This window comes from Diceros bicornis, chromosome 24, assembly GCF_020826845.1.
Source record: "Diceros bicornis minor isolate mBicDic1 chromosome 24, mDicBic1.mat.cur, whole genome shotgun sequence".
Taxonomy (NCBI): Eukaryota; Metazoa; Chordata; class Mammalia; order Perissodactyla; family Rhinocerotidae; genus Diceros; species Diceros bicornis.
Window position 1 is genome coordinate 21225884 of NC_080763.1, and position 18034 is coordinate 21243917.

At 37.5% G+C, this 18034-nt stretch overlaps 1 protein-coding gene across 3 annotated transcripts in view; it reads left to right on the top strand.

Annotated features, from left to right (window-relative positions):
- Positions 1–525: 525 nt before the first annotated feature.
- RBM25 (RNA binding motif protein 25) overlaps positions 526–18034 on the top strand; it is a 50920-nt gene continuing 33411 nt past the window's right edge. The window contains exons 1-5 of one of the 3 annotated variants that reach the window (XM_058567272.1): positions 526–663; positions 6320–6389; positions 8510–8630; positions 14272–14321; positions 16233–16400. In XM_058567272.1, coding sequence (XP_058423255.1) covers positions 8525–8630; positions 14272–14321; positions 16233–16400 — 324 coding nt within the window. In that variant the 5' untranslated portion in view covers positions 526–663; positions 6320–6389; positions 8510–8524. Of the gene's footprint in view, positions 664–6319; positions 6390–8280; positions 8398–8509; positions 8631–14271; positions 14322–16232; positions 16401–18034 lie in introns of all 3 variants that reach the window. The other 2 variants (XM_058567270.1, XM_058567271.1) reach the window with 2 other exon arrangements.

The window sequence follows — 18034 nt, forward strand, 5'->3', positions numbered from 1 at the left end:
ACAGCGCACATAAGCGTTTTGTGTGTGTGCGTGCATCTTTCAAAAAATCATCACGACCTTTGCCAATTATCTCTTGGTATCGATAGCTGTTTTCTAGGGAAAGATCAGCACTTGGGGTTTCTACTGAGCTTCTGGGTGAGGTCCAGTTATCAGTCCATCGGACCTCAGGGAACAGGGCAAGGTCCTAATGCCCGAAACACAAAACTACAAAAACTGAGACATCTTCCACCAGCCCTCGCTCCGTGCCCAGCAGGAACCTTGACCTCAAGATGGCGTCGCGTAGTCATAAGATTCAATCAGCTCCAATCAAAAATGGCAGGGTGGGTCGTCATTCACAGCTTGAGCCTTTCTAGTCCCCACTAGGCGCTCCTTCTCGATGGTTATTCGCTGCTGCATAGTGATTCAGAGCCAACAGTGAAGACTATCTATATACGTTCTTCTCTATGATTCTTCTTTCCACTCCCCCGGCCGCAGTGCACGCCGGGCAAGAGGAAGACCTCCAGAAGCTCCCCGCGCAGCGCGGCTGTGTTTGCGGCCTGTGCGAGTAGGCGCTTTGGGAGCAGTCTCCCGGCGAGCGGCGCGCAGAAGCCTCGAACCGGTAGAGCCCACTCGTAACCTGGAGCCCGGAAGGCCTTGAAGACAGTACCGTTTCCTCAGCGGCGGGTGAGTTCATGCCTCTGAACGCGTGTGGAAACCGGGAGACCGGGTACCTCGGCTGGGGGAGGGAAAGCCGGAGAGGCAGCGACAGGGCCGAGGTGGGATGGGGGTGAGGGGGGGTTGGGGTGGGGGAGGGGACGGGCACGAGGCTTGGGTTGCTCCGCTTCTCTGAGGCCTTGGAAGCCAGTGGGCCCAGCAGGACCCGGTGGAGGCCGGACCTACCGCCAGAGCTTTCCTCTTTGCATTATCGCCCACTTTCCCTTTCCCTTCCACGGTCCGCCACAGAGTGGATCGCCTCGGCCCCTTCTGGGCTCCACGTTTGCCACAGAACGATCGGCCAGTCCCTGGGGAGCCCTTCCCTGAGGCCCCTCTCTGGCCCGAGCCTGCGGAGCCCCACGGTAGATTTCCGGGCCTAGGACACACTTGCCCCAGGTTCTCCCTAGAAGCCAGCCAGCACCCACCCTTTTTTGCGAGCTGCTGGCCACCAACGGATTTCTTTCCCTTCCTCTTTGGTCATCTAGAACCCGCCACCGAAGTGAACTGACCCCCGTCCCCTTGGATGTAGCTAATACCCACCTTTTTTAGCGCCCTTCTGGTTTGCTTGCCTAAGACTGTGATGAGTATTGTGGTCCTGCCCCCTTCCTCCGTTGGAGGTTGCAGTAAACTGTGTCTCCATTCATTCTAGGCGATTACCAGGGTCCACATTAAAATGTGTTACTTTTTTCTCACCCGTCTGTGGTCTTCCATACTACTTTCTAAATACGTTTTTCGAAATAGGTCTAGGAGTGTGAAGATTATTTTGAAGTTATGTAATATGGATTTATATTGCTATGGAAAAGCCATTTTGATACTGGGCAGAGAGCAGCAGACCTTAAGGAGGGAAGAGATTGGACTTCTCTTGCACCAGACTGCTGTAGTGTGAAGGACTGTGAATTAGGTAGTTGGCAGTAGTCTATAAACAATTTTTATATTGTCTTGGGAGCTTTAATTTTTGAAAGATTATTTTCAAAAACATTCAGAGGCTGAGAAAGGCATTCAGTTGGTCATCAGTTCCTCATGATTCAAGTAGATACGATACCATTCGAATTAATTTAACTTTTCTTAAAGCCTCGGTTTTCTTCGTCTGTAAAATGAGGATTATAATAGTACCCATTTTATAGGTTGTTGGGATTGGGGATTAATTGGGAAAAATCCTTAGTGTAATACCCAAGTACCATAGTGTTTAGTCCATATTAACTGATATTGTTTGTTATTTAAGAATTAACTGATATTGTTTGTTATTTAAGAATTTTTAGTGAAGTACAAGAGTCTAACCCTGACTCTAACATTTCTTCCAGTGTACTCTGAATAGACTTTTATAAAGTCAGTCCTTAATAAGAAGTTTCTCATTGGCATGTTATTACTAGAAAGAGGCATTGTGATAGAGTGAAAACAGCCTTTGGATTGGTAATTTCAGGATAGTGGGGACCTTGGAGTCCCCATATGCTTATTGTGTTCCCTTGGACAAGTTAGCTTCTCCATGTGTAAAAGGAGAATAATATATCTATACTAGGTAATTTGGGAGATTAAATGAGAAGTATAAATATTGAAGGCTTTTGTAAACAAAAGTAAATAAAAATGTTAGTTGATGTTTTTATTAAATATTTCTTCTTCTAGGGGTTAGATTTCCTTTTTGGTTCCCAAAGTGGATTTTTTTCCTTTTTTTTTGGTAGGGTACCAAAACACTTTTAGAAAGAAAATGCTTTTATTGTCCCACTGTTGGCTGTTGGCACCATATATTAAAAATAATTTTGACAAGTTTTTTTAAATTTTGTGGTTTGCTATCTTTTTGTTCCACTGTGGTAAGACTCTAAATATATTTTTTAAATAAAATGAGTACATTTTAACATTGGGCAACTACTTCAGACTTAATAGAAGTTTGGGATTTTCAAGTTATTTTTGGCCACAGACAGATTAGCTACATACTTTTCTTGTTTACACATGATTTAGAGAAAAATTGTATTGACTCTTATAACTTTGGATGCAAAAGTAGTTATTGAATCTTTTAATGTCTTACAAAAACATTCTGTGTATTTTTTTAAATCTCTTAGTAGTCTTTTCTGATAGTACTATTGCCATTCATAGAAGAGGATTTTGATTGGATCTGCCTTAAAGTTTCTGAATAGCTTTTTTCCTTTTTTTTTTTGAATTTTGAAACTGCAGAAAGTAAAAAGAACTTAGTATTTCCACTAACCAGAATTATTGATACTGCTTTTTTAAACTTTTTATTTTGATATAATTTCAAATGTAAAAAAAGTTGCAAGAATAGTACAAACAATTCTCAAATACCTTTCGCCCAGATTCCCCAAATGTTAGCATTTTACCAGTTGCTTTATCCTCCTCTCCTCTTTTTCTCCATGGTTTTCTTATGAAATGTTTTGTTAGTAAGTTGCAGATCTGGTGTCCCTTAATCCCAAATTCTTAAGTGTGTGTTTTCTAAAAACAAGAACATTCTCTTCTTTAACAACAGTACAATGATCAAAATCAGGAAATTAATATTCATACAATATTATCTAATCTACAGGTCTTAATTGGATTTTGCCTGATATTGTCCTGAATTGGTATTGCTTATTTATTTATTTATTTAGTTAGTTAGTTAGTTATTTTTATAATTTTATTTATTTATTTTTTTCCCCCAAAGCCCCAGTAGATAGTTGTATGTCATAGTTGCACATCCTTCTAGTTGCTGTATGTGGGACGCGGCCTCAGCATGGCTGGAAAAGCGGTGCGTCGGTGCGCGCCCGGCATCCGAGCCTGGGCCACCAGCAGCGGAGCGCACGCACTTAACCGCTAAGCCCTGGGGTCAGCCCTGCTTTTTTTTTTAAAGGAGCATTAGTAAGGTGTAATTGACATATAAAATTCACTTGTTGTAAATGTGCAATTCAATGATTTTTAGTAAATGTACGGAGTTGTGCAACCATTACCCCAAAAGGATCCCTCTTTCCTGTTTACAAGTCACTCTGTTCCCCCCACCAGCTCCAGACTACCACTAATCTTTCTCTATACATAGTATTGCTTTTTTTTATTTTTTATTTATTTATTTATTTATTTATTTTATTTTTTTTGTGAGGAGATCAGCCCTGAGCTAACATCCGCCAATCCTCCTCTTTTTTTTTGCTGAGGAAGACGGCCCCGGGCTAACATCCGTGCCTATCTTCCTCCACTTTATATGGGACGCCGCCACAGCATGGCTTACCAAGCAGTGCGTCGGTGTGCGCCCGGGATCCGAACCAGCGAACCCCGGGCCGCCGCAGCGGAGCGCGCACACCTAACCGCTTGCGCCACCGGGCCGGCCCCAACATAGTATTGCTTTTTAATCATTGAAAATGGTAAAATAACAAAGTGGAAATCTCAGAAAAAGATCAGCTCCCTTTTTGGAGACAAAACACGAGTATTTTTTCTGAAAAGCTTCCCTGTAAAAGAAACTTTTTGTTAATGACATATTTCCCATTCTTCTTTGGACATGGAACACTTTTTCTTAGGAATGGTTCCTGAAGACTCCAAGTCTGTGGAAATTCAATTTGAGGAATGGTGTTTTGAAGGGCTTGCCTTGGGCTGGGGCAGTTGTCAGTCCATTGTACCTTGCAGGCTGTAAGCAGAGTAGGAAATGGTGCGTGCTACACTAGTAATCCTTTATATTCAGTGTAGAGCCACTGGACTGGCTGTATAACTTTATATAATTAAACTTAAAATTTGCTCTTTCAGAACAAATAAAAATAATACTTGGAAAAGAACCTGTCACATAATTGAAGCTAGATATTTATTTAATGAATGAATAAGTTGTATATGAGTGTTTGCTGTGGAGAATCTGTTGGTTCATTTGTCTCTTACCATTTCAGAAATTTGGCACACAGTGTCCTGATGGGGTTAGCCTGTAAATCTATCCCTGGTGAAATATTTTGTTTCTATCGGGATAAATCTGTAATGGAGGAATGCTTATAAGCAGTAATGGTATTCTCAGGAGTGCAGGAAAAAAGAATGGTTTAAAAGGGTAAAGAGGAAAAAGAGAAAAGCGGAATGCATGCATATGTTGAGTGGTAGAGATAAATCTTATTTAGAAGCTTGTTTTCTATTTTTAGACCAAATTTATTGAGATAAAATTTACATACAATAAAATGCACCCATTTTAATTTCAGTGAATTTTGACAAATGCATAAACCTGTATGACCACTGCCTCACTAGAGATAGGGAACTTTTCCATCTTAGGTGGTTGCTTTTGTTACTTTGAGCCATAAAGTTTCATACTTAGCAGGTAAAAATGCTTTGAGCCTTCTAAAAGTGAAGCACTACTATTCAAATATTTTAAAGATGCTGTTTAAATCATTTCAGTACTGATAAAATAATGTCTGCATCTCCCTTTTTCTTAACCCCCAACACAATCGCTCAACAGTTGGCTACCTTCAAAGTATATCCAGAATCCAAAACTTGTTACTGCTTTCACCACTACCACCTCTTTCAGGCCACCCTCTCTTGTCTGGATTATTGCAGTAGTCTTTTGATTCTACTGTTGTTTTCCTCCAGTCTTAACACAGTGGCCAGTGACACTGTTAAAATGTAAATCAAGTCAAAAACCTTTCAAATGTTTTCCGTCTCATTCAGAGTAAAACCCAAAACCTTTATAGTGGCCTCCAAAACCCTACACGCTCTGAACCCTCTCCCCAAGTAATACTCGGCATTTATCTCCAACTTTCCCTGACTTTTGAGTACTCTGCTCCATCTGTTGGTCTTGCTGCTCCTCCTGCAACACTTCATGCCCACCTCAGGCTCTTTGTTTTTTGCTGTTTCCTTTGCTCAGAAGTCTGTTGCCCCCAGATATGAATAGGGCTTCCTGCCTCACCCTCTTTCAAGTCTTTGTTCAAATGTCACCTTGGTGAGGCCTGACCACCCTAGCTCTCTTCCCTACTTCATTCTGCAAAGTACCTACCAACTTTGAATATCTATATTGTTTATTTTAAGAGAATATTACAGTTTTATCTATCAACTGTCGGTAAAAACTGATGAACTTTGCTTGTAGTTATAAAAGTTTATTCTCAATCATTTTAACATATGTCAAAATGTAAAACTTTATGTTGAAATAAGTGGTTGATACTCTCATTTTAGGATGTTTAAAGTGAACATTAATATTTATCAGAGATCACCAGAAATGTTTGTTTTCTGAATTTCCATAGGAGGGGCCATTGTCTTACTAAGATTACCTTCACCTTTGAAGTTCAGCCTATGAATAAGCAAGTTTTGAACAGTTCCCAATAAAGGGGAAATACTTCATAGAAAAAGTAAAAGTGAATGGAGTGGGTATATTGGCATAAACTAAAATGAAACATAATCGAGTTAACTCTTAACAGAATGAATTTTACGTTTAAAAACCATGAAATATAGTTTAAACACCAAGAAGTTTTCTTTTTTAAATAATTTTTATATCTAATACTTGGGAAAAAAATAATTCATGGCCAAATCTTTGTAATTTTGAGGCTAGCCACTGGGTCATCGCTAGCATAGTACCTGGCATGTGGTAGTTTTTTTTCCCCCCCACCCTTCCCCTGTAGCTTCTTAATAAATTTGTTTAATGAGGTCCTCATGAGTTTGTTTATTGATTTATTCATTGATTAATTTATTTATTCAACAGGTATTAATACCAACTGCCCTCCTAAGAAAGAGCTGAGATAGAGTATTATTATGATAATACAAGAGCCTCTGTAAGTAGGACAGTAGCCCTCTCTGTTTTAGAAGGAGTTACACTTTCCACCCCCTTCGTATAGAATATTTGTTTTTGTTTTGGGGCGAAAAGTATTACAAAAAGATTATTTAAAAATTTAACACATTTATAATCTTAAATTGCATTTTTCCTTTTTAATTTATGCTGATACCTACTTAATATTTTAAAGCATTTCCAGTACCTTATTTGCTAAGTATATGAAATTATCCTAGGAATTTATCTGTAAAGCTTTTTAAATATTTTAAATGTACTGTGTTTTCTGAAATTGAAGTTTAGATTTTATAGACTATTATATTATCCTAATTTACTAAGTGGAAAGAACACTGAGGAAGAACAGCTGTGAGCACGAAGGACATACTTTTCTAAGACTGTTTTAAAGAAATGTCTAATAAACAGGTAAAAGATATTTAACCTCATTAGTGATTAGAGAAATGCAAATTGAAACAAGATGGTAGTTTTTGCCTCTCAGATTGTTATAGTTTAAACACTGATTTACTCCAGTGATGGGGAGGCTATCAGGAAAGGGAATATCCATATATTGGTGGTGAGAATATAACTTTGTACACTAGTTTGGGAGGATCATTTGGAGGTAAAGTGTGGATATATACAGTACTAATCTATATTATAGAATTGCTTGCACAGATGCATAGAGTTATATGTCCAGGAAGGTTCAACATTATTTGTGAGAGGTAAAAAGTGGAGCCAACCATCAATGTTGGTTGAACGATTATTTTATGTCTGTATTATAATAGTTTACTGCATTATGAAGCATAGAATAGAACTTTATGAGCTGACATGAAGAGGTGTTAATGAGAGAGAAATGCACACGACAATATAGTATGATTATATTGTTTGCAGAAAAACACAAATGAATATAGATTAGTTTGTGTATAGAAAGATGTTTAGAAGAATACAATGATATATACCAAACTGTTGGGATTTAGGGGCAAGGAAGTGGAAGATACACTTTTATCTTCTCTCTTCTGAAGGGTGAGTAAAACAGTGTATAAAACACGAAAAGAAAAGAGTAGAGACAAACATTTTTTAAAAGCTTGTAACTTTAGGCTCCTTCAGTTATAGAGAGTAGGTGGAGGAATTTATCCTAGTGTCCAAAAAAAATGTCCTGTTAATCAAATCACTACTTTTAGTGGCATCATTGATATGAGATCAACCCGCTTATTAATGGCTGCTTTTTTAAATTGGAATTCTCGTAGGACGTCCTAACATTGGTTTTCTACTTTTTCCAATAGTTGGACACTTGAGTATGTTGGAAAAAAATTTGGGGGGAGGAAAAGTCTTAAATACTTCTTTTAACTAAAAGACAAAATTAAGTTTCTTTTAAGTAATATCATAAACTAAATGAAACAGTTCAGTGTGTTGTTGTATTTTTAAAAATCAAATGTTAGCATCTGATTCTTGAATTTCGTTCATTCATTTCATTGAATTTCACTCAAGAATAGTTAACAAGTTTGCTTTTAGGTTTAAGAAAAATTAAGATTTTTTTCCTCATTGTCACAAATTGTATATTTTCTTTATATACATTTGAACGGTTACAGTGTGACCTGATGTGAGGAGGTTTTTTCCCCCTCAGGTTTGTTCACTGAGGCATTTATTTGTCTTTGAGGAACTGACCAACATTGAATCAAGAAATACTGTGTAACTTTGTAACTTTAGTTTTCAGGGTGCTGATGTGTGTAAAAAAAAAATGAATGCATCAGAACACTTTTCCAAAAACCCAAAACTGTTAGATACCTCCCTGGATTCTGAGTTTGGTTTAAAAAGATTCGTTGATGTTTGGTATTTAATTTTTGGATATTAACTGAACCTCAAAATTTTTTTCTTCCTTTATATGTATTCCCATATGATTGTAGGAGTCTATCCTGAACTTAGATCGTGTACATTTTGGGAACTTATTTTAGAAAAGATCTAAGTTTTAAAAATTCTCAATGGACAGACAGAGAAAAGAGGGTCTTTGCCAACTCCTTTGGGTAAGAAAACTTTAGAATTTTGCAGATATTCTAAAAATGAAGGCCAACAAACCAGGCATATCAAATTGTAAAGTTTTCAAATAAAATGATTTGTCATGATTTCTTTCTTTAGACCGCTGCAGTAAGAATGTCTTTCCCCCCTCATTTGAATCGCCCTCCCATGGGAATCCCGGCACTCCCACCAGGGATCCCACCCCCACAGTTTCCTGGCTTCCCTCCACCTGTACCTCCAGGTAAGTTTGTGGATACTGTTGTTGTTTTTTTAACCTTTACTTTTGTCATTGCAATATTAACTTTAGGAACATGATAGGTATGTGACTGTGTTAGTAGTAAAGATGTCTGTTAGCATCATTCTGGAGATGGGATGTCTCATTTTCCTATAGCAGTAGTTTTCATATCTGGCTGACTATCAAACTCATCTGGGAAGTTTTAAAAAGTATCTTTATTTTTGGGGCCAGCCCAGTGGCGTAGCAGTTAAGTGCACACGCTGTGCTGTAGCGGCCTGGGGTTCGGATCCTGGGCACGCACCGATGTACCATTTGTCAAGCCATGCTGTGGTGGCGTCCCATATAAAGTGGAGGAAGATGGGCACAGATGTTAGCCCAGGGCTAATCTTCCTCACACACACACACACACACAAAATCTTTATTTTTAAAAAATAGGTAATACATTCATATGGTTCAAAAAGATATACAGTGATGGGGCCGGCCCCGTGGCTTAACGGTTAAGTGCGCGTGCTCTGCTACTGGCGGCCCGGGTTCGGATCCCAGGCGCGCACCGACGCACTGCTTTCCGGTCATGCTGAGTCCGAGTCCCACATACAGCAACTAGAAGGATGTGCAACTATGACATACAACTATCTACTGGGGCTTTGGGGAAAAAAAAATTTTTTAAAAAGATATACAGTGAAAAATTTTCCTCACCTTCCCACTAACTATTGCTACTATTCCCTTACTGAAAGAGGGAAACAAAACAGGGTTCTTAGTTTCTTCTTTATCCTTTCAGATATTTTTTAATGCATATTACAAGCCACTGTAAGTATATATTCTTTTATCCATTAGTTTTTTATTTTTATCTTTTAACAAAGATATATAGTAGCATCCTATGTATATTATTCTGTCCGTTGGCTTTTTTTTTACTTGACAGTATATGTTGGAGAGCTTTCCAAATCACTATATAAAAGCTTCCTCTCTCCAAAGTTCTATGAGATAAAAAAAAATTTTTAGGCCCCACCCCAGCCCACTGAATCAGATCCTCAGAAATTGGGGCCTAGGAATCTTTATTTTTAACAACTTTACAGGTGATTCCTAGGCATCCATTTAAGCATAGGTAAGAGAACCCACATTTGAGAACCATTTTCTTGAGGTGCATATTAACATTGCTTGGCCTAAGAGAAAGAGAAAGTTTTCTTTTGGTTTATGGATGGTAGTTCAAATATTTTTATATTTTAATGGGTTGAAAACATTTCATATAAAATCAGTTGCCCTTCCAAAGGATAGTATCTGAGAACTCTCCTTAATTTGCCTGTTAGAAATATTTTCTTTTGACATAGAATCTGAGTAATTCAGGCTGCTATCAGCAAATGATCTTGTATATTGTACAGAAGTGTTTTCTGTTTGAGGAAAGCTTTACACTAGGGACCTGTTTTTAACCATTGGATTATCTATTTGAAGTTACACTGTTTTACTAAAGAGCATGACTGTTGCAAAATCAAAAGTACATTGCAGTTGGCTCATATGATGGGTTGTTAATTCATAACACATATGTTACAGGGGCTTAGCTTTGGGGATCTTTATCCCTAGGTCAGGTACGCAGCAATATTGAAGTAGATGTGAAAAGCCACAAGATAAACGTGGCAATTTTTCTGCAGTATCGTTTAAATCTTCAAGAATTTGTGGGTAAATCATAATTTAAAAAATCAGAACCACTATTTATGCATATTTATTATGAGGTAGAATGCATTTTTTTTTTTTTTTTTTTTTGCTGAGGAAGATTTGCCCTGAGCAAACATCTGCTGCCAATCTTCCTCTTTTTTTTTTTTTTTTTTTGTATGTGATCCACCGCCACAGCATGGCCACTGACAGATTGAGTGGTGTAGGTCCATGCCCGGGAACCAAACCTGGGCCACTGAAGAGGAGCTCAGAGAACTTAACCACTAGGCCACTGAGGCTGACACCAGAATGCAGTATGTGTACAAATCTTTAAGACATAACATGCTTGTAGCAGGCTTTTTAAGCTGCTCTTCTAGATAATCATGGATGTGTATTTGTTACTACCTGCTGCCAGGGATATAGTGTGAAAGTTTAAATACTTCCACTTATTCCATGTAACAATTATTGAATTTTAGTCAATAACTTAGTTGCTCTCGAATGGACTGTAAAGGAATTTCTGCTGAAAAGTGTGATTGAGAAAATGTTAATAGAAAACTGAATAAAGTTGTCAGCTATTAAACAGATTAATTTAAGGACAGTGTCCTGAGCCACTTTCACTTGGGCCTCAATTTTTGGGGGTCCATATATCCTGATTTTATTTATAAATATATAGTCTCATGATAAGATCTGTTTTTTGATAGGCCTTACTAGTAACCATAATACTTTTTTTTATTATTATTATTTTTTTTGTGAGGAAGATCAGCCCTGAGCTAACATCCATGCTAATCCTCCTCTTTTTGCTGAGGAAGACTGGCTCTGAGCTAACATCTATTGCCAATCCTCCTCCTTTTTTTTCCCCAAAGCCCCAGTAGATAGTTGTATGTCATAGTTGCACGTCCTTCTAGTTGCTGTGTGTGGGACGCAGCCTCAGCATGGCTGGAGAAGCGGTGCATCGGTGCGCGCCCGGGATCTGAACCCGGGCCACCAGTAGTGGAGCGCGCACACTTAACCACTAAGCCACAGGGCTGGCCCTGATACTTTTTTTTTTTTATAATGAGAGTTTTATTTATTTATTTATAATTATTATTATTTTTTTTGGTGAGGAAGATTAGCCCTGATCTAACATCTGTTGCCAGTCTTCCTCTTTTTGCTTTAGGAAGGTTGTCTGTGAGCTAACATCTGTGCCTGTCTTCCTCTGTTTTTTGTATGTGGGATGCTGCCACAGCATGGTTTGATGAGTGGTGTGTAGGTCCATGCCTTGGATCTGAATCTGTGAACCCCGGGCTGCCGAAGCGGAGCACGTGAACCCAACCACTATGCCACTGGGCTGGCCCCTAACCATGATACTTTTAATAAAGCCTTTGTGTTATAGAGTTATAGGGAAGAATAGTTTACTTTCTATTTCTTTGCGAAGAAATTTAAGGGATTGGTAATGAAGCTTAATCACTTGTTCAGAATCAGGAAAGGTGACAGTGAAAAATCAGTGCCTCAGTTTCTTTGCCAGTAGATTGGTTTTATAGAAAAGATTTTAAATTCCTTTGAATTTTAAAAGAACAAATACTAAATGTAACATTTTCTGATGATCACTATACCAAATTATAAGTGGAAGTAGATGATAAATGGGACATATTTCTCTTAAGGCTACTCCCTGCATATCTTTTAAGATGGGTCAGCAGACCCCAAAACCAGATTTTCAGTATTTCTTCATGCCTGTTTGGTCAATGCTATACTAATGTGGGCATTTATTCACAGAATGGTAACACTGTTAAACAATTCTGATTACATTTGCAGCAGTGTATGGTATCATGTCTGTTTAGGGAAGCATATTTGGGTGATAAATCAGACTTTAGTTGCAGCTCATTCATTACTTGCATTCTGTGTGCAGCATCAGTACTTCAAAAGGTAAATAATGAAATAGTATGCTAAAGTAGTGTAATAATTCAAGAACATGATACCCATCTTCATGTATAATTTTCTTGTCTTGCCTGTTAGTTCAGTTAATTGAACTCTAAGGTAACGTATGTGGAGATTACATTATATCTTAAATTAGAAAATAAATTTGAGAAATAACCATAATTTTTCCTTAAAAAGTAGTGCTTACATAAAAAGAAAGTTTTTCCCCCACAGTTCCTGTGAGTTCCCTTCCTCAAAGATACCCTTTCTTATCAGTTTCTAGTGTGTAACTCTCCAGAGATATTCTTTGCCTATCCCCGTGTATTTGCTTATATTTACTCTTTCCCCATTTCTGTTTTTTAAAAACTCATCTAGTCATACTGTTCACACTTTCTGCACTTTTTCACTTTAGCATGTGTAGGTCTTTGTAATGAGTAGCAATACATTTTTTAATGTAAATTCTACATTGTATGAAATTAGTAAGTTGAGGTAGGAAACATGCTATTAAACTTTTAGTAACTGTTAAAAAGGAAAAAAATGTTTTTCAATTCGTCTTTTTCTGAATGTTTTCTTTAGTAGAAAGTTTACCTAGAAGAGGTGCCACCTAGATTACAGTTGGTAAATGGGGGAGTATTTGTTTTTTGTTTTGCAAAGTTAAAAGTGGAAAATTTAGATACAAGTTGATTAATTATAGTTTTGCGAGTCCACTGTATTTAAGTGTTCCATATAAATGATCTCAGTTAATCTCACAGGCACTCTGAGGAAATAATTATCTCAGTATAATTGAGGAAACTGAAGCTGAGGTTAAAAAGCTTGCCCAAGGTTGCACAGCTAAAAGTTATAGAACCAAAAATTGAACCCAAGTTTGATTCTGAAGTCTTAATGTTTTTTTCTATTTTCTACAGTCTTCTATAGACTTATTGATAGCAATCTTGATTTTTATCTTCTAAACATCTTACCTTAAAAACTGTAAAGTTGGAGCTGGCCTGGTGGCGTAGTGGTTAAGTTTCGCGTGCTCTGCTTTGGCGGCCAGGGGTTCTCGGGTTCAGGTCCTGGGTGCGGACTACACACTGCTCATCAAGCCATGCTGTGGTGCCGTCCCACATACAAAATAGGGGAAGATTGGCACTGATGTTAGCTTAGGGCGAATCTTCCTCACCAAAAAAACCCCACAAAAAACCATAAAGTTTTTTTAAATAAGTTATATTGGAAAATAAGCAGATAGTGTTAAATGTTTAAAAATTTATTACCAGTTTTAGATGGAAAATTATCTTAAATTGATGCTAAATTTGAACTGAAGAGTGATTTCAGAACTTCTTGAGATATATTTAGAAGCATTTTAAAATTTATGTTAGTAGACAGATATTTCACTGATTTTGCCCTCATTGCAACCTTTTTCTTAGTTCTCAGATGGTAAGATTTCTTCATTAGTTATGTACACAAGAACTCTCAATACAGCAGCTGCTGATTAGTAAACAGTGTAATTGAAAACAAAAAGCAGATTCCACTAAGATGTCAAAAGTGGATAGCCCTTTGACAGCTCTTAAACCCTCAGAGCAGCAGATGCTTGTTTTAGAGATTTTCTCTTTGACAGTGACTGACATTACTGATCTTATTTTTTACATGATTTTTGTTTTTATAAAAGGAACAGGATTCTTCCTAGGTTTCCAGATTAATTTCTCATTTTATATACTTTTTTTTTTTTTTTTTTTTTTACCTTCAAAGGATTTCTTTTTACTTTTAAAGGATTCATTAATAGCATTGTTGACCTGTAAGTGAATCTGTATTTGTGCAAGTTGGCTGATTTTGAGGATGTACTGAAGCAAACGAACATGAGTTGATAACTATCCAGAATTTTATACTCCTTAAGCATATTGTGGTAGCCTTTTAGCTTTTAGAATAGTTTTTTGTTGTATGTAAGTTTGTATAGACTGACCTGATACCACATTGCTTTTGAAAATAAGGCATTCATCAGTATCTCATTTTCTTTAGACCTACATTTCCACTTAAATTAACTATGAGTGAGGATACATATTTTATGGGATATAGTTGATATAGAATACAATCATATGTAATTGTATTCTTAAGACTCATTATGCTTTTTTCTTAGGGACCCCAATGATTCCTGTACCAATGAGCATTATGGCTCCTGCTCCAACTGTAAGTATAATTTTAAGGAGGAATTAGGTGATATGGTAGTGTTATTGCTTTTAAAGTTAAAAAACTTGATAAACTTAGATAGTTTATTTTAAGTGTTTAAAAGAATAATAGGAAGGGAGTGAGAACATCCATGTATATCATGCTACTTATTTGAATAAGTATTATTTTCACTCAGCTATGCATATATGCAAGTGCCCTTAAAATATGATCCCTAAATAAATAGTTTTACGATTTCCCTCTTATTCTCCAGGCTCTTCATATAATTGTTTTTTTCAGATTTAGGACGTTGGCTCTTCCATCATTCCTTCATTTTCTGTTGGTCGTGGGAGATAGGAAAATGATCTGACATGTCTGATCTCTTAAAAGAGACAAAAAAAGAATGTAGGAATGATCCTAACAGAAATTTAAATTTTGAAATGAAATTTGTATTGAATATATTTCTACCCTCTCCTCCCACCTACCTAATGTTTAGCCCCTTTCAAGCAATTTTTTTTCTGTCCTTTAGTATGATGCCTTCAAGCTTTGTAAAGTTTTACTGAAGCCTTTCCTCTGCTGAAATGTTTCATTATTCAGTCTTACGTCTTTTTTTTTTTTTTTTTTTTTGCGAGGAGGACCAGCCCTGAACTAACATCCAATGCCAATCCTTCTCTTTTTTGCTGAGGAAGACTGGCCCTGGGCTAACATCCATGCCCCTCTTCCTCCACTTTATATGAGACGCTGCCACAGCATGGCTTACACAAGCGGTGCGTCGGTGCGCACCTGGGACGAACCCCAGGCCACAGCAGTGGAGCACGCGCACTTAACCGCTTGCGCCACTGGGCCAGCCCCCAGTCTTACGTCTTGAACCTTAATTCTCCACGTTCATCAAAGCTTCTGTACACTCGAAGCATCTTAGCTAAGAGTGCTAGTATATTATTGCACATGAATAAATTATAACCCTCTTAACTGTTATTTAACCAGAATTTTTCTTTGAGTTGATAGAATATTAGGCTTCATTTGGAATTCCACTATGAGGGAAGGTAGATCTTATTACTTTCAACTGTTTTTCTACCTGTGGGTTTTGGAAAGGGAGGAGAGTGTTGTTATTCCCAGTAAAAGGGAGATGGGAACTATGTGGGAAAATGGGAATCTGCTGTGAGGCAGGCCACTAACTAAGAAGATAGGGTTCTGCAGACTAAGGGGGAGTCCAGCCTTTCTTGCATTGGACATCCATTGTTCAGCTATTTTGGAAAACCTCCACATGACAAGTACTCTTACTCGCTGGCATTTTAGCCTAGGAGAAGGTGAGAGTTGGGGTTTGGAGCAGCTCTCCCAGTTCACCACTATTTATTCAGTGCGTACTTTGGGTGTTTTGCTCAATTCAGTTACACATACAAAGATGAGTAAGACTGTTCCTTCCTCTGGGAAGTTGAAACTTATAAAGGCAAAATAAGATAGAGACACAAGTAACTGATAAAAGGTAAAATTTAAGTGTAGGGAGAGTGCTATGGGAGTATTTGAATATTCTGCAAGAGGATTAGCAGAGATAATTGAAATTTGCTTTTATGTTAGTACAGAGTACAGTTGTGAGGAAACTTCTGGATATATTTGGTAGTTTTGAATGATTTATGATGTCCTTAAACATTTAAAAATTATGTCTTAAACATAAAAAAATTTCTATCCAAGTTATTTTTATTTGCTTTTCCAAGTTGTTTTTAAAAGAAAGGTAACCTAATAGTGGAACATTACTTGTCATGAATAAGTTTGCATTAATGAAAAATGCTTTGTGCTTAGGAGCTTTAAGTATGTAGAACCTTTAATAATTGCCAAATATTTACTACTTTAAAGTTGATGTTTTTAGCTTAACGTTACATTAAACATAATAGGAAATTTAATTGTCAGATGAAATTTTATTGCCTTTCTTCATTTTAGGTCTTAGTACCCACTGTGTCTATGGTGGGAAAGCATTTGGGAGCAAGAAAGGATCATCCGGGCTTAAAGACTAAAGAAAATGATGAAAATTGTGGTCCCACTACTACAGTTTTTGTTGGCAACATTTCCGAGAAGGCCTCAGACATGCTTATAAGACAGCTCCTTGCTGTAAGTTAAACTGTTTATTTTTCATTTTTAAAACTTTTATTGTTAATAAATTTCAAACTTACGAAAAAGCAGAAAGAAGACTCTGAGTAATTTCTCCTTTTTATCTTGAAAAATTTCAATCCTGCCAAAAGATTGAATGAATAGTACCGTGAACACCCTTGTAACACATTTTGCCATGTTTACTTTCTCTCTCTCTCTCCACACACACGCTACATATTTTTTTCCTGAGTAATTTGAGAGTAAGTTGTGACTTTGAGAGTAAGTTAATATTTTACCTCTGAATACCTGTTATATCTCTGAAGACCAAGGACATTCTCCTACATGATCACAAAACCATTATCACACTTAAGAAATTTAAGGCTGATACAGCATTGTTAACTAATATACATATAGTTCTTATTTAATTTTCCCAATAATTTCCATAATAGCTGTTTTTTGGTTTTGATCTCTGATCCAGTCAAGGATTATACATTGCATTTAATTGTCATGCCTCTTTAGACAGCTTCTTTAATATAGAACAGTTCCCTGCCGTTTTTTGTCTGCTTGTTTTGTTTTTGTCTTTCATGACATTGACGTTTTTGAAGAGTCCAAGTCTTTTGCAGAATCTCTCTCCCAAATTGGATCTGACTAATTTAGATTCAGAGTAAGCATTTTATGCAAGAATGGTTCACAGGTGATGTTTTGTTCTCAGTGCAGTATAGCAAGAGGCACACGATGTCTCTTGGTCCTATTTTTGATGATGAGTTTAGTTACTTGATTAAGGTGGGCAATCTCTCCATTTTAAGGGTACCTTTTCTTTTTTTTTTTTTTTAACATTTTTTCCCCCCCAAAGCCCCAGTACATAGTTGTATGTCATAGCTGCACATCCTTCTAGTTGCTGTATGTGGGACGCGACCTCAGCATGGCCGGAGAAGTGGTGCGTCTGTGCCTGCCCGGGATCTGAACCCGGGCCACCAGCAGCGGAGCGCATGCACTTAACCGCTAAGCCACGGGGCCGGCCCCTAAGGGTACCTTTTCTCCATTTGTCATTAATAATAAGTAATCTCTTGGGCTGGCCCCGTGGCTTAGCGGTTAAGTGTGCGTGCTCCACTGCTGGCGGCCTGGGTTCGGATCCCGGGTGCGTACCGACGCACCGCTTCTCCGGCCATGCTGAGGCTGCGTCCCACATGCAGCAACTAGAAGGATGTGCAGCCATGACATACAACTATCTACTGGGGCTTTGGGGGGAAAAAAAATAAATAAATAAAATCTTAAAAAAAAAAGTAATCTCTTGGTTAATATTTTGAGACTATGTGAGTCCTTTTCCCCAGCAGCCTTTAAAACAATGATTTTAGCATCCAATGATGATTGACTGATTTCTTTTAAAGTTTTTATTCTGAGCATAAATAATAAGTTCTTTTGACTTGTGAAGACACTGATTTTCTTTTTTGTCTTAGTTTTAAAAATTTAATGCAGGTGATACATGCACATCATTAAGTGAAATAATACTGAATGATTTTATAATGAAAAATAACAGTGCTGTACTCGCTCCCTCCATAATCTCCACTATTTCTTAGAGAAGTCATTTTTAAATCTCTTCCTTCATTTTATTAGTAGTGTACATTATTGCCATTTCTGTTTTGTAAATTGTATGA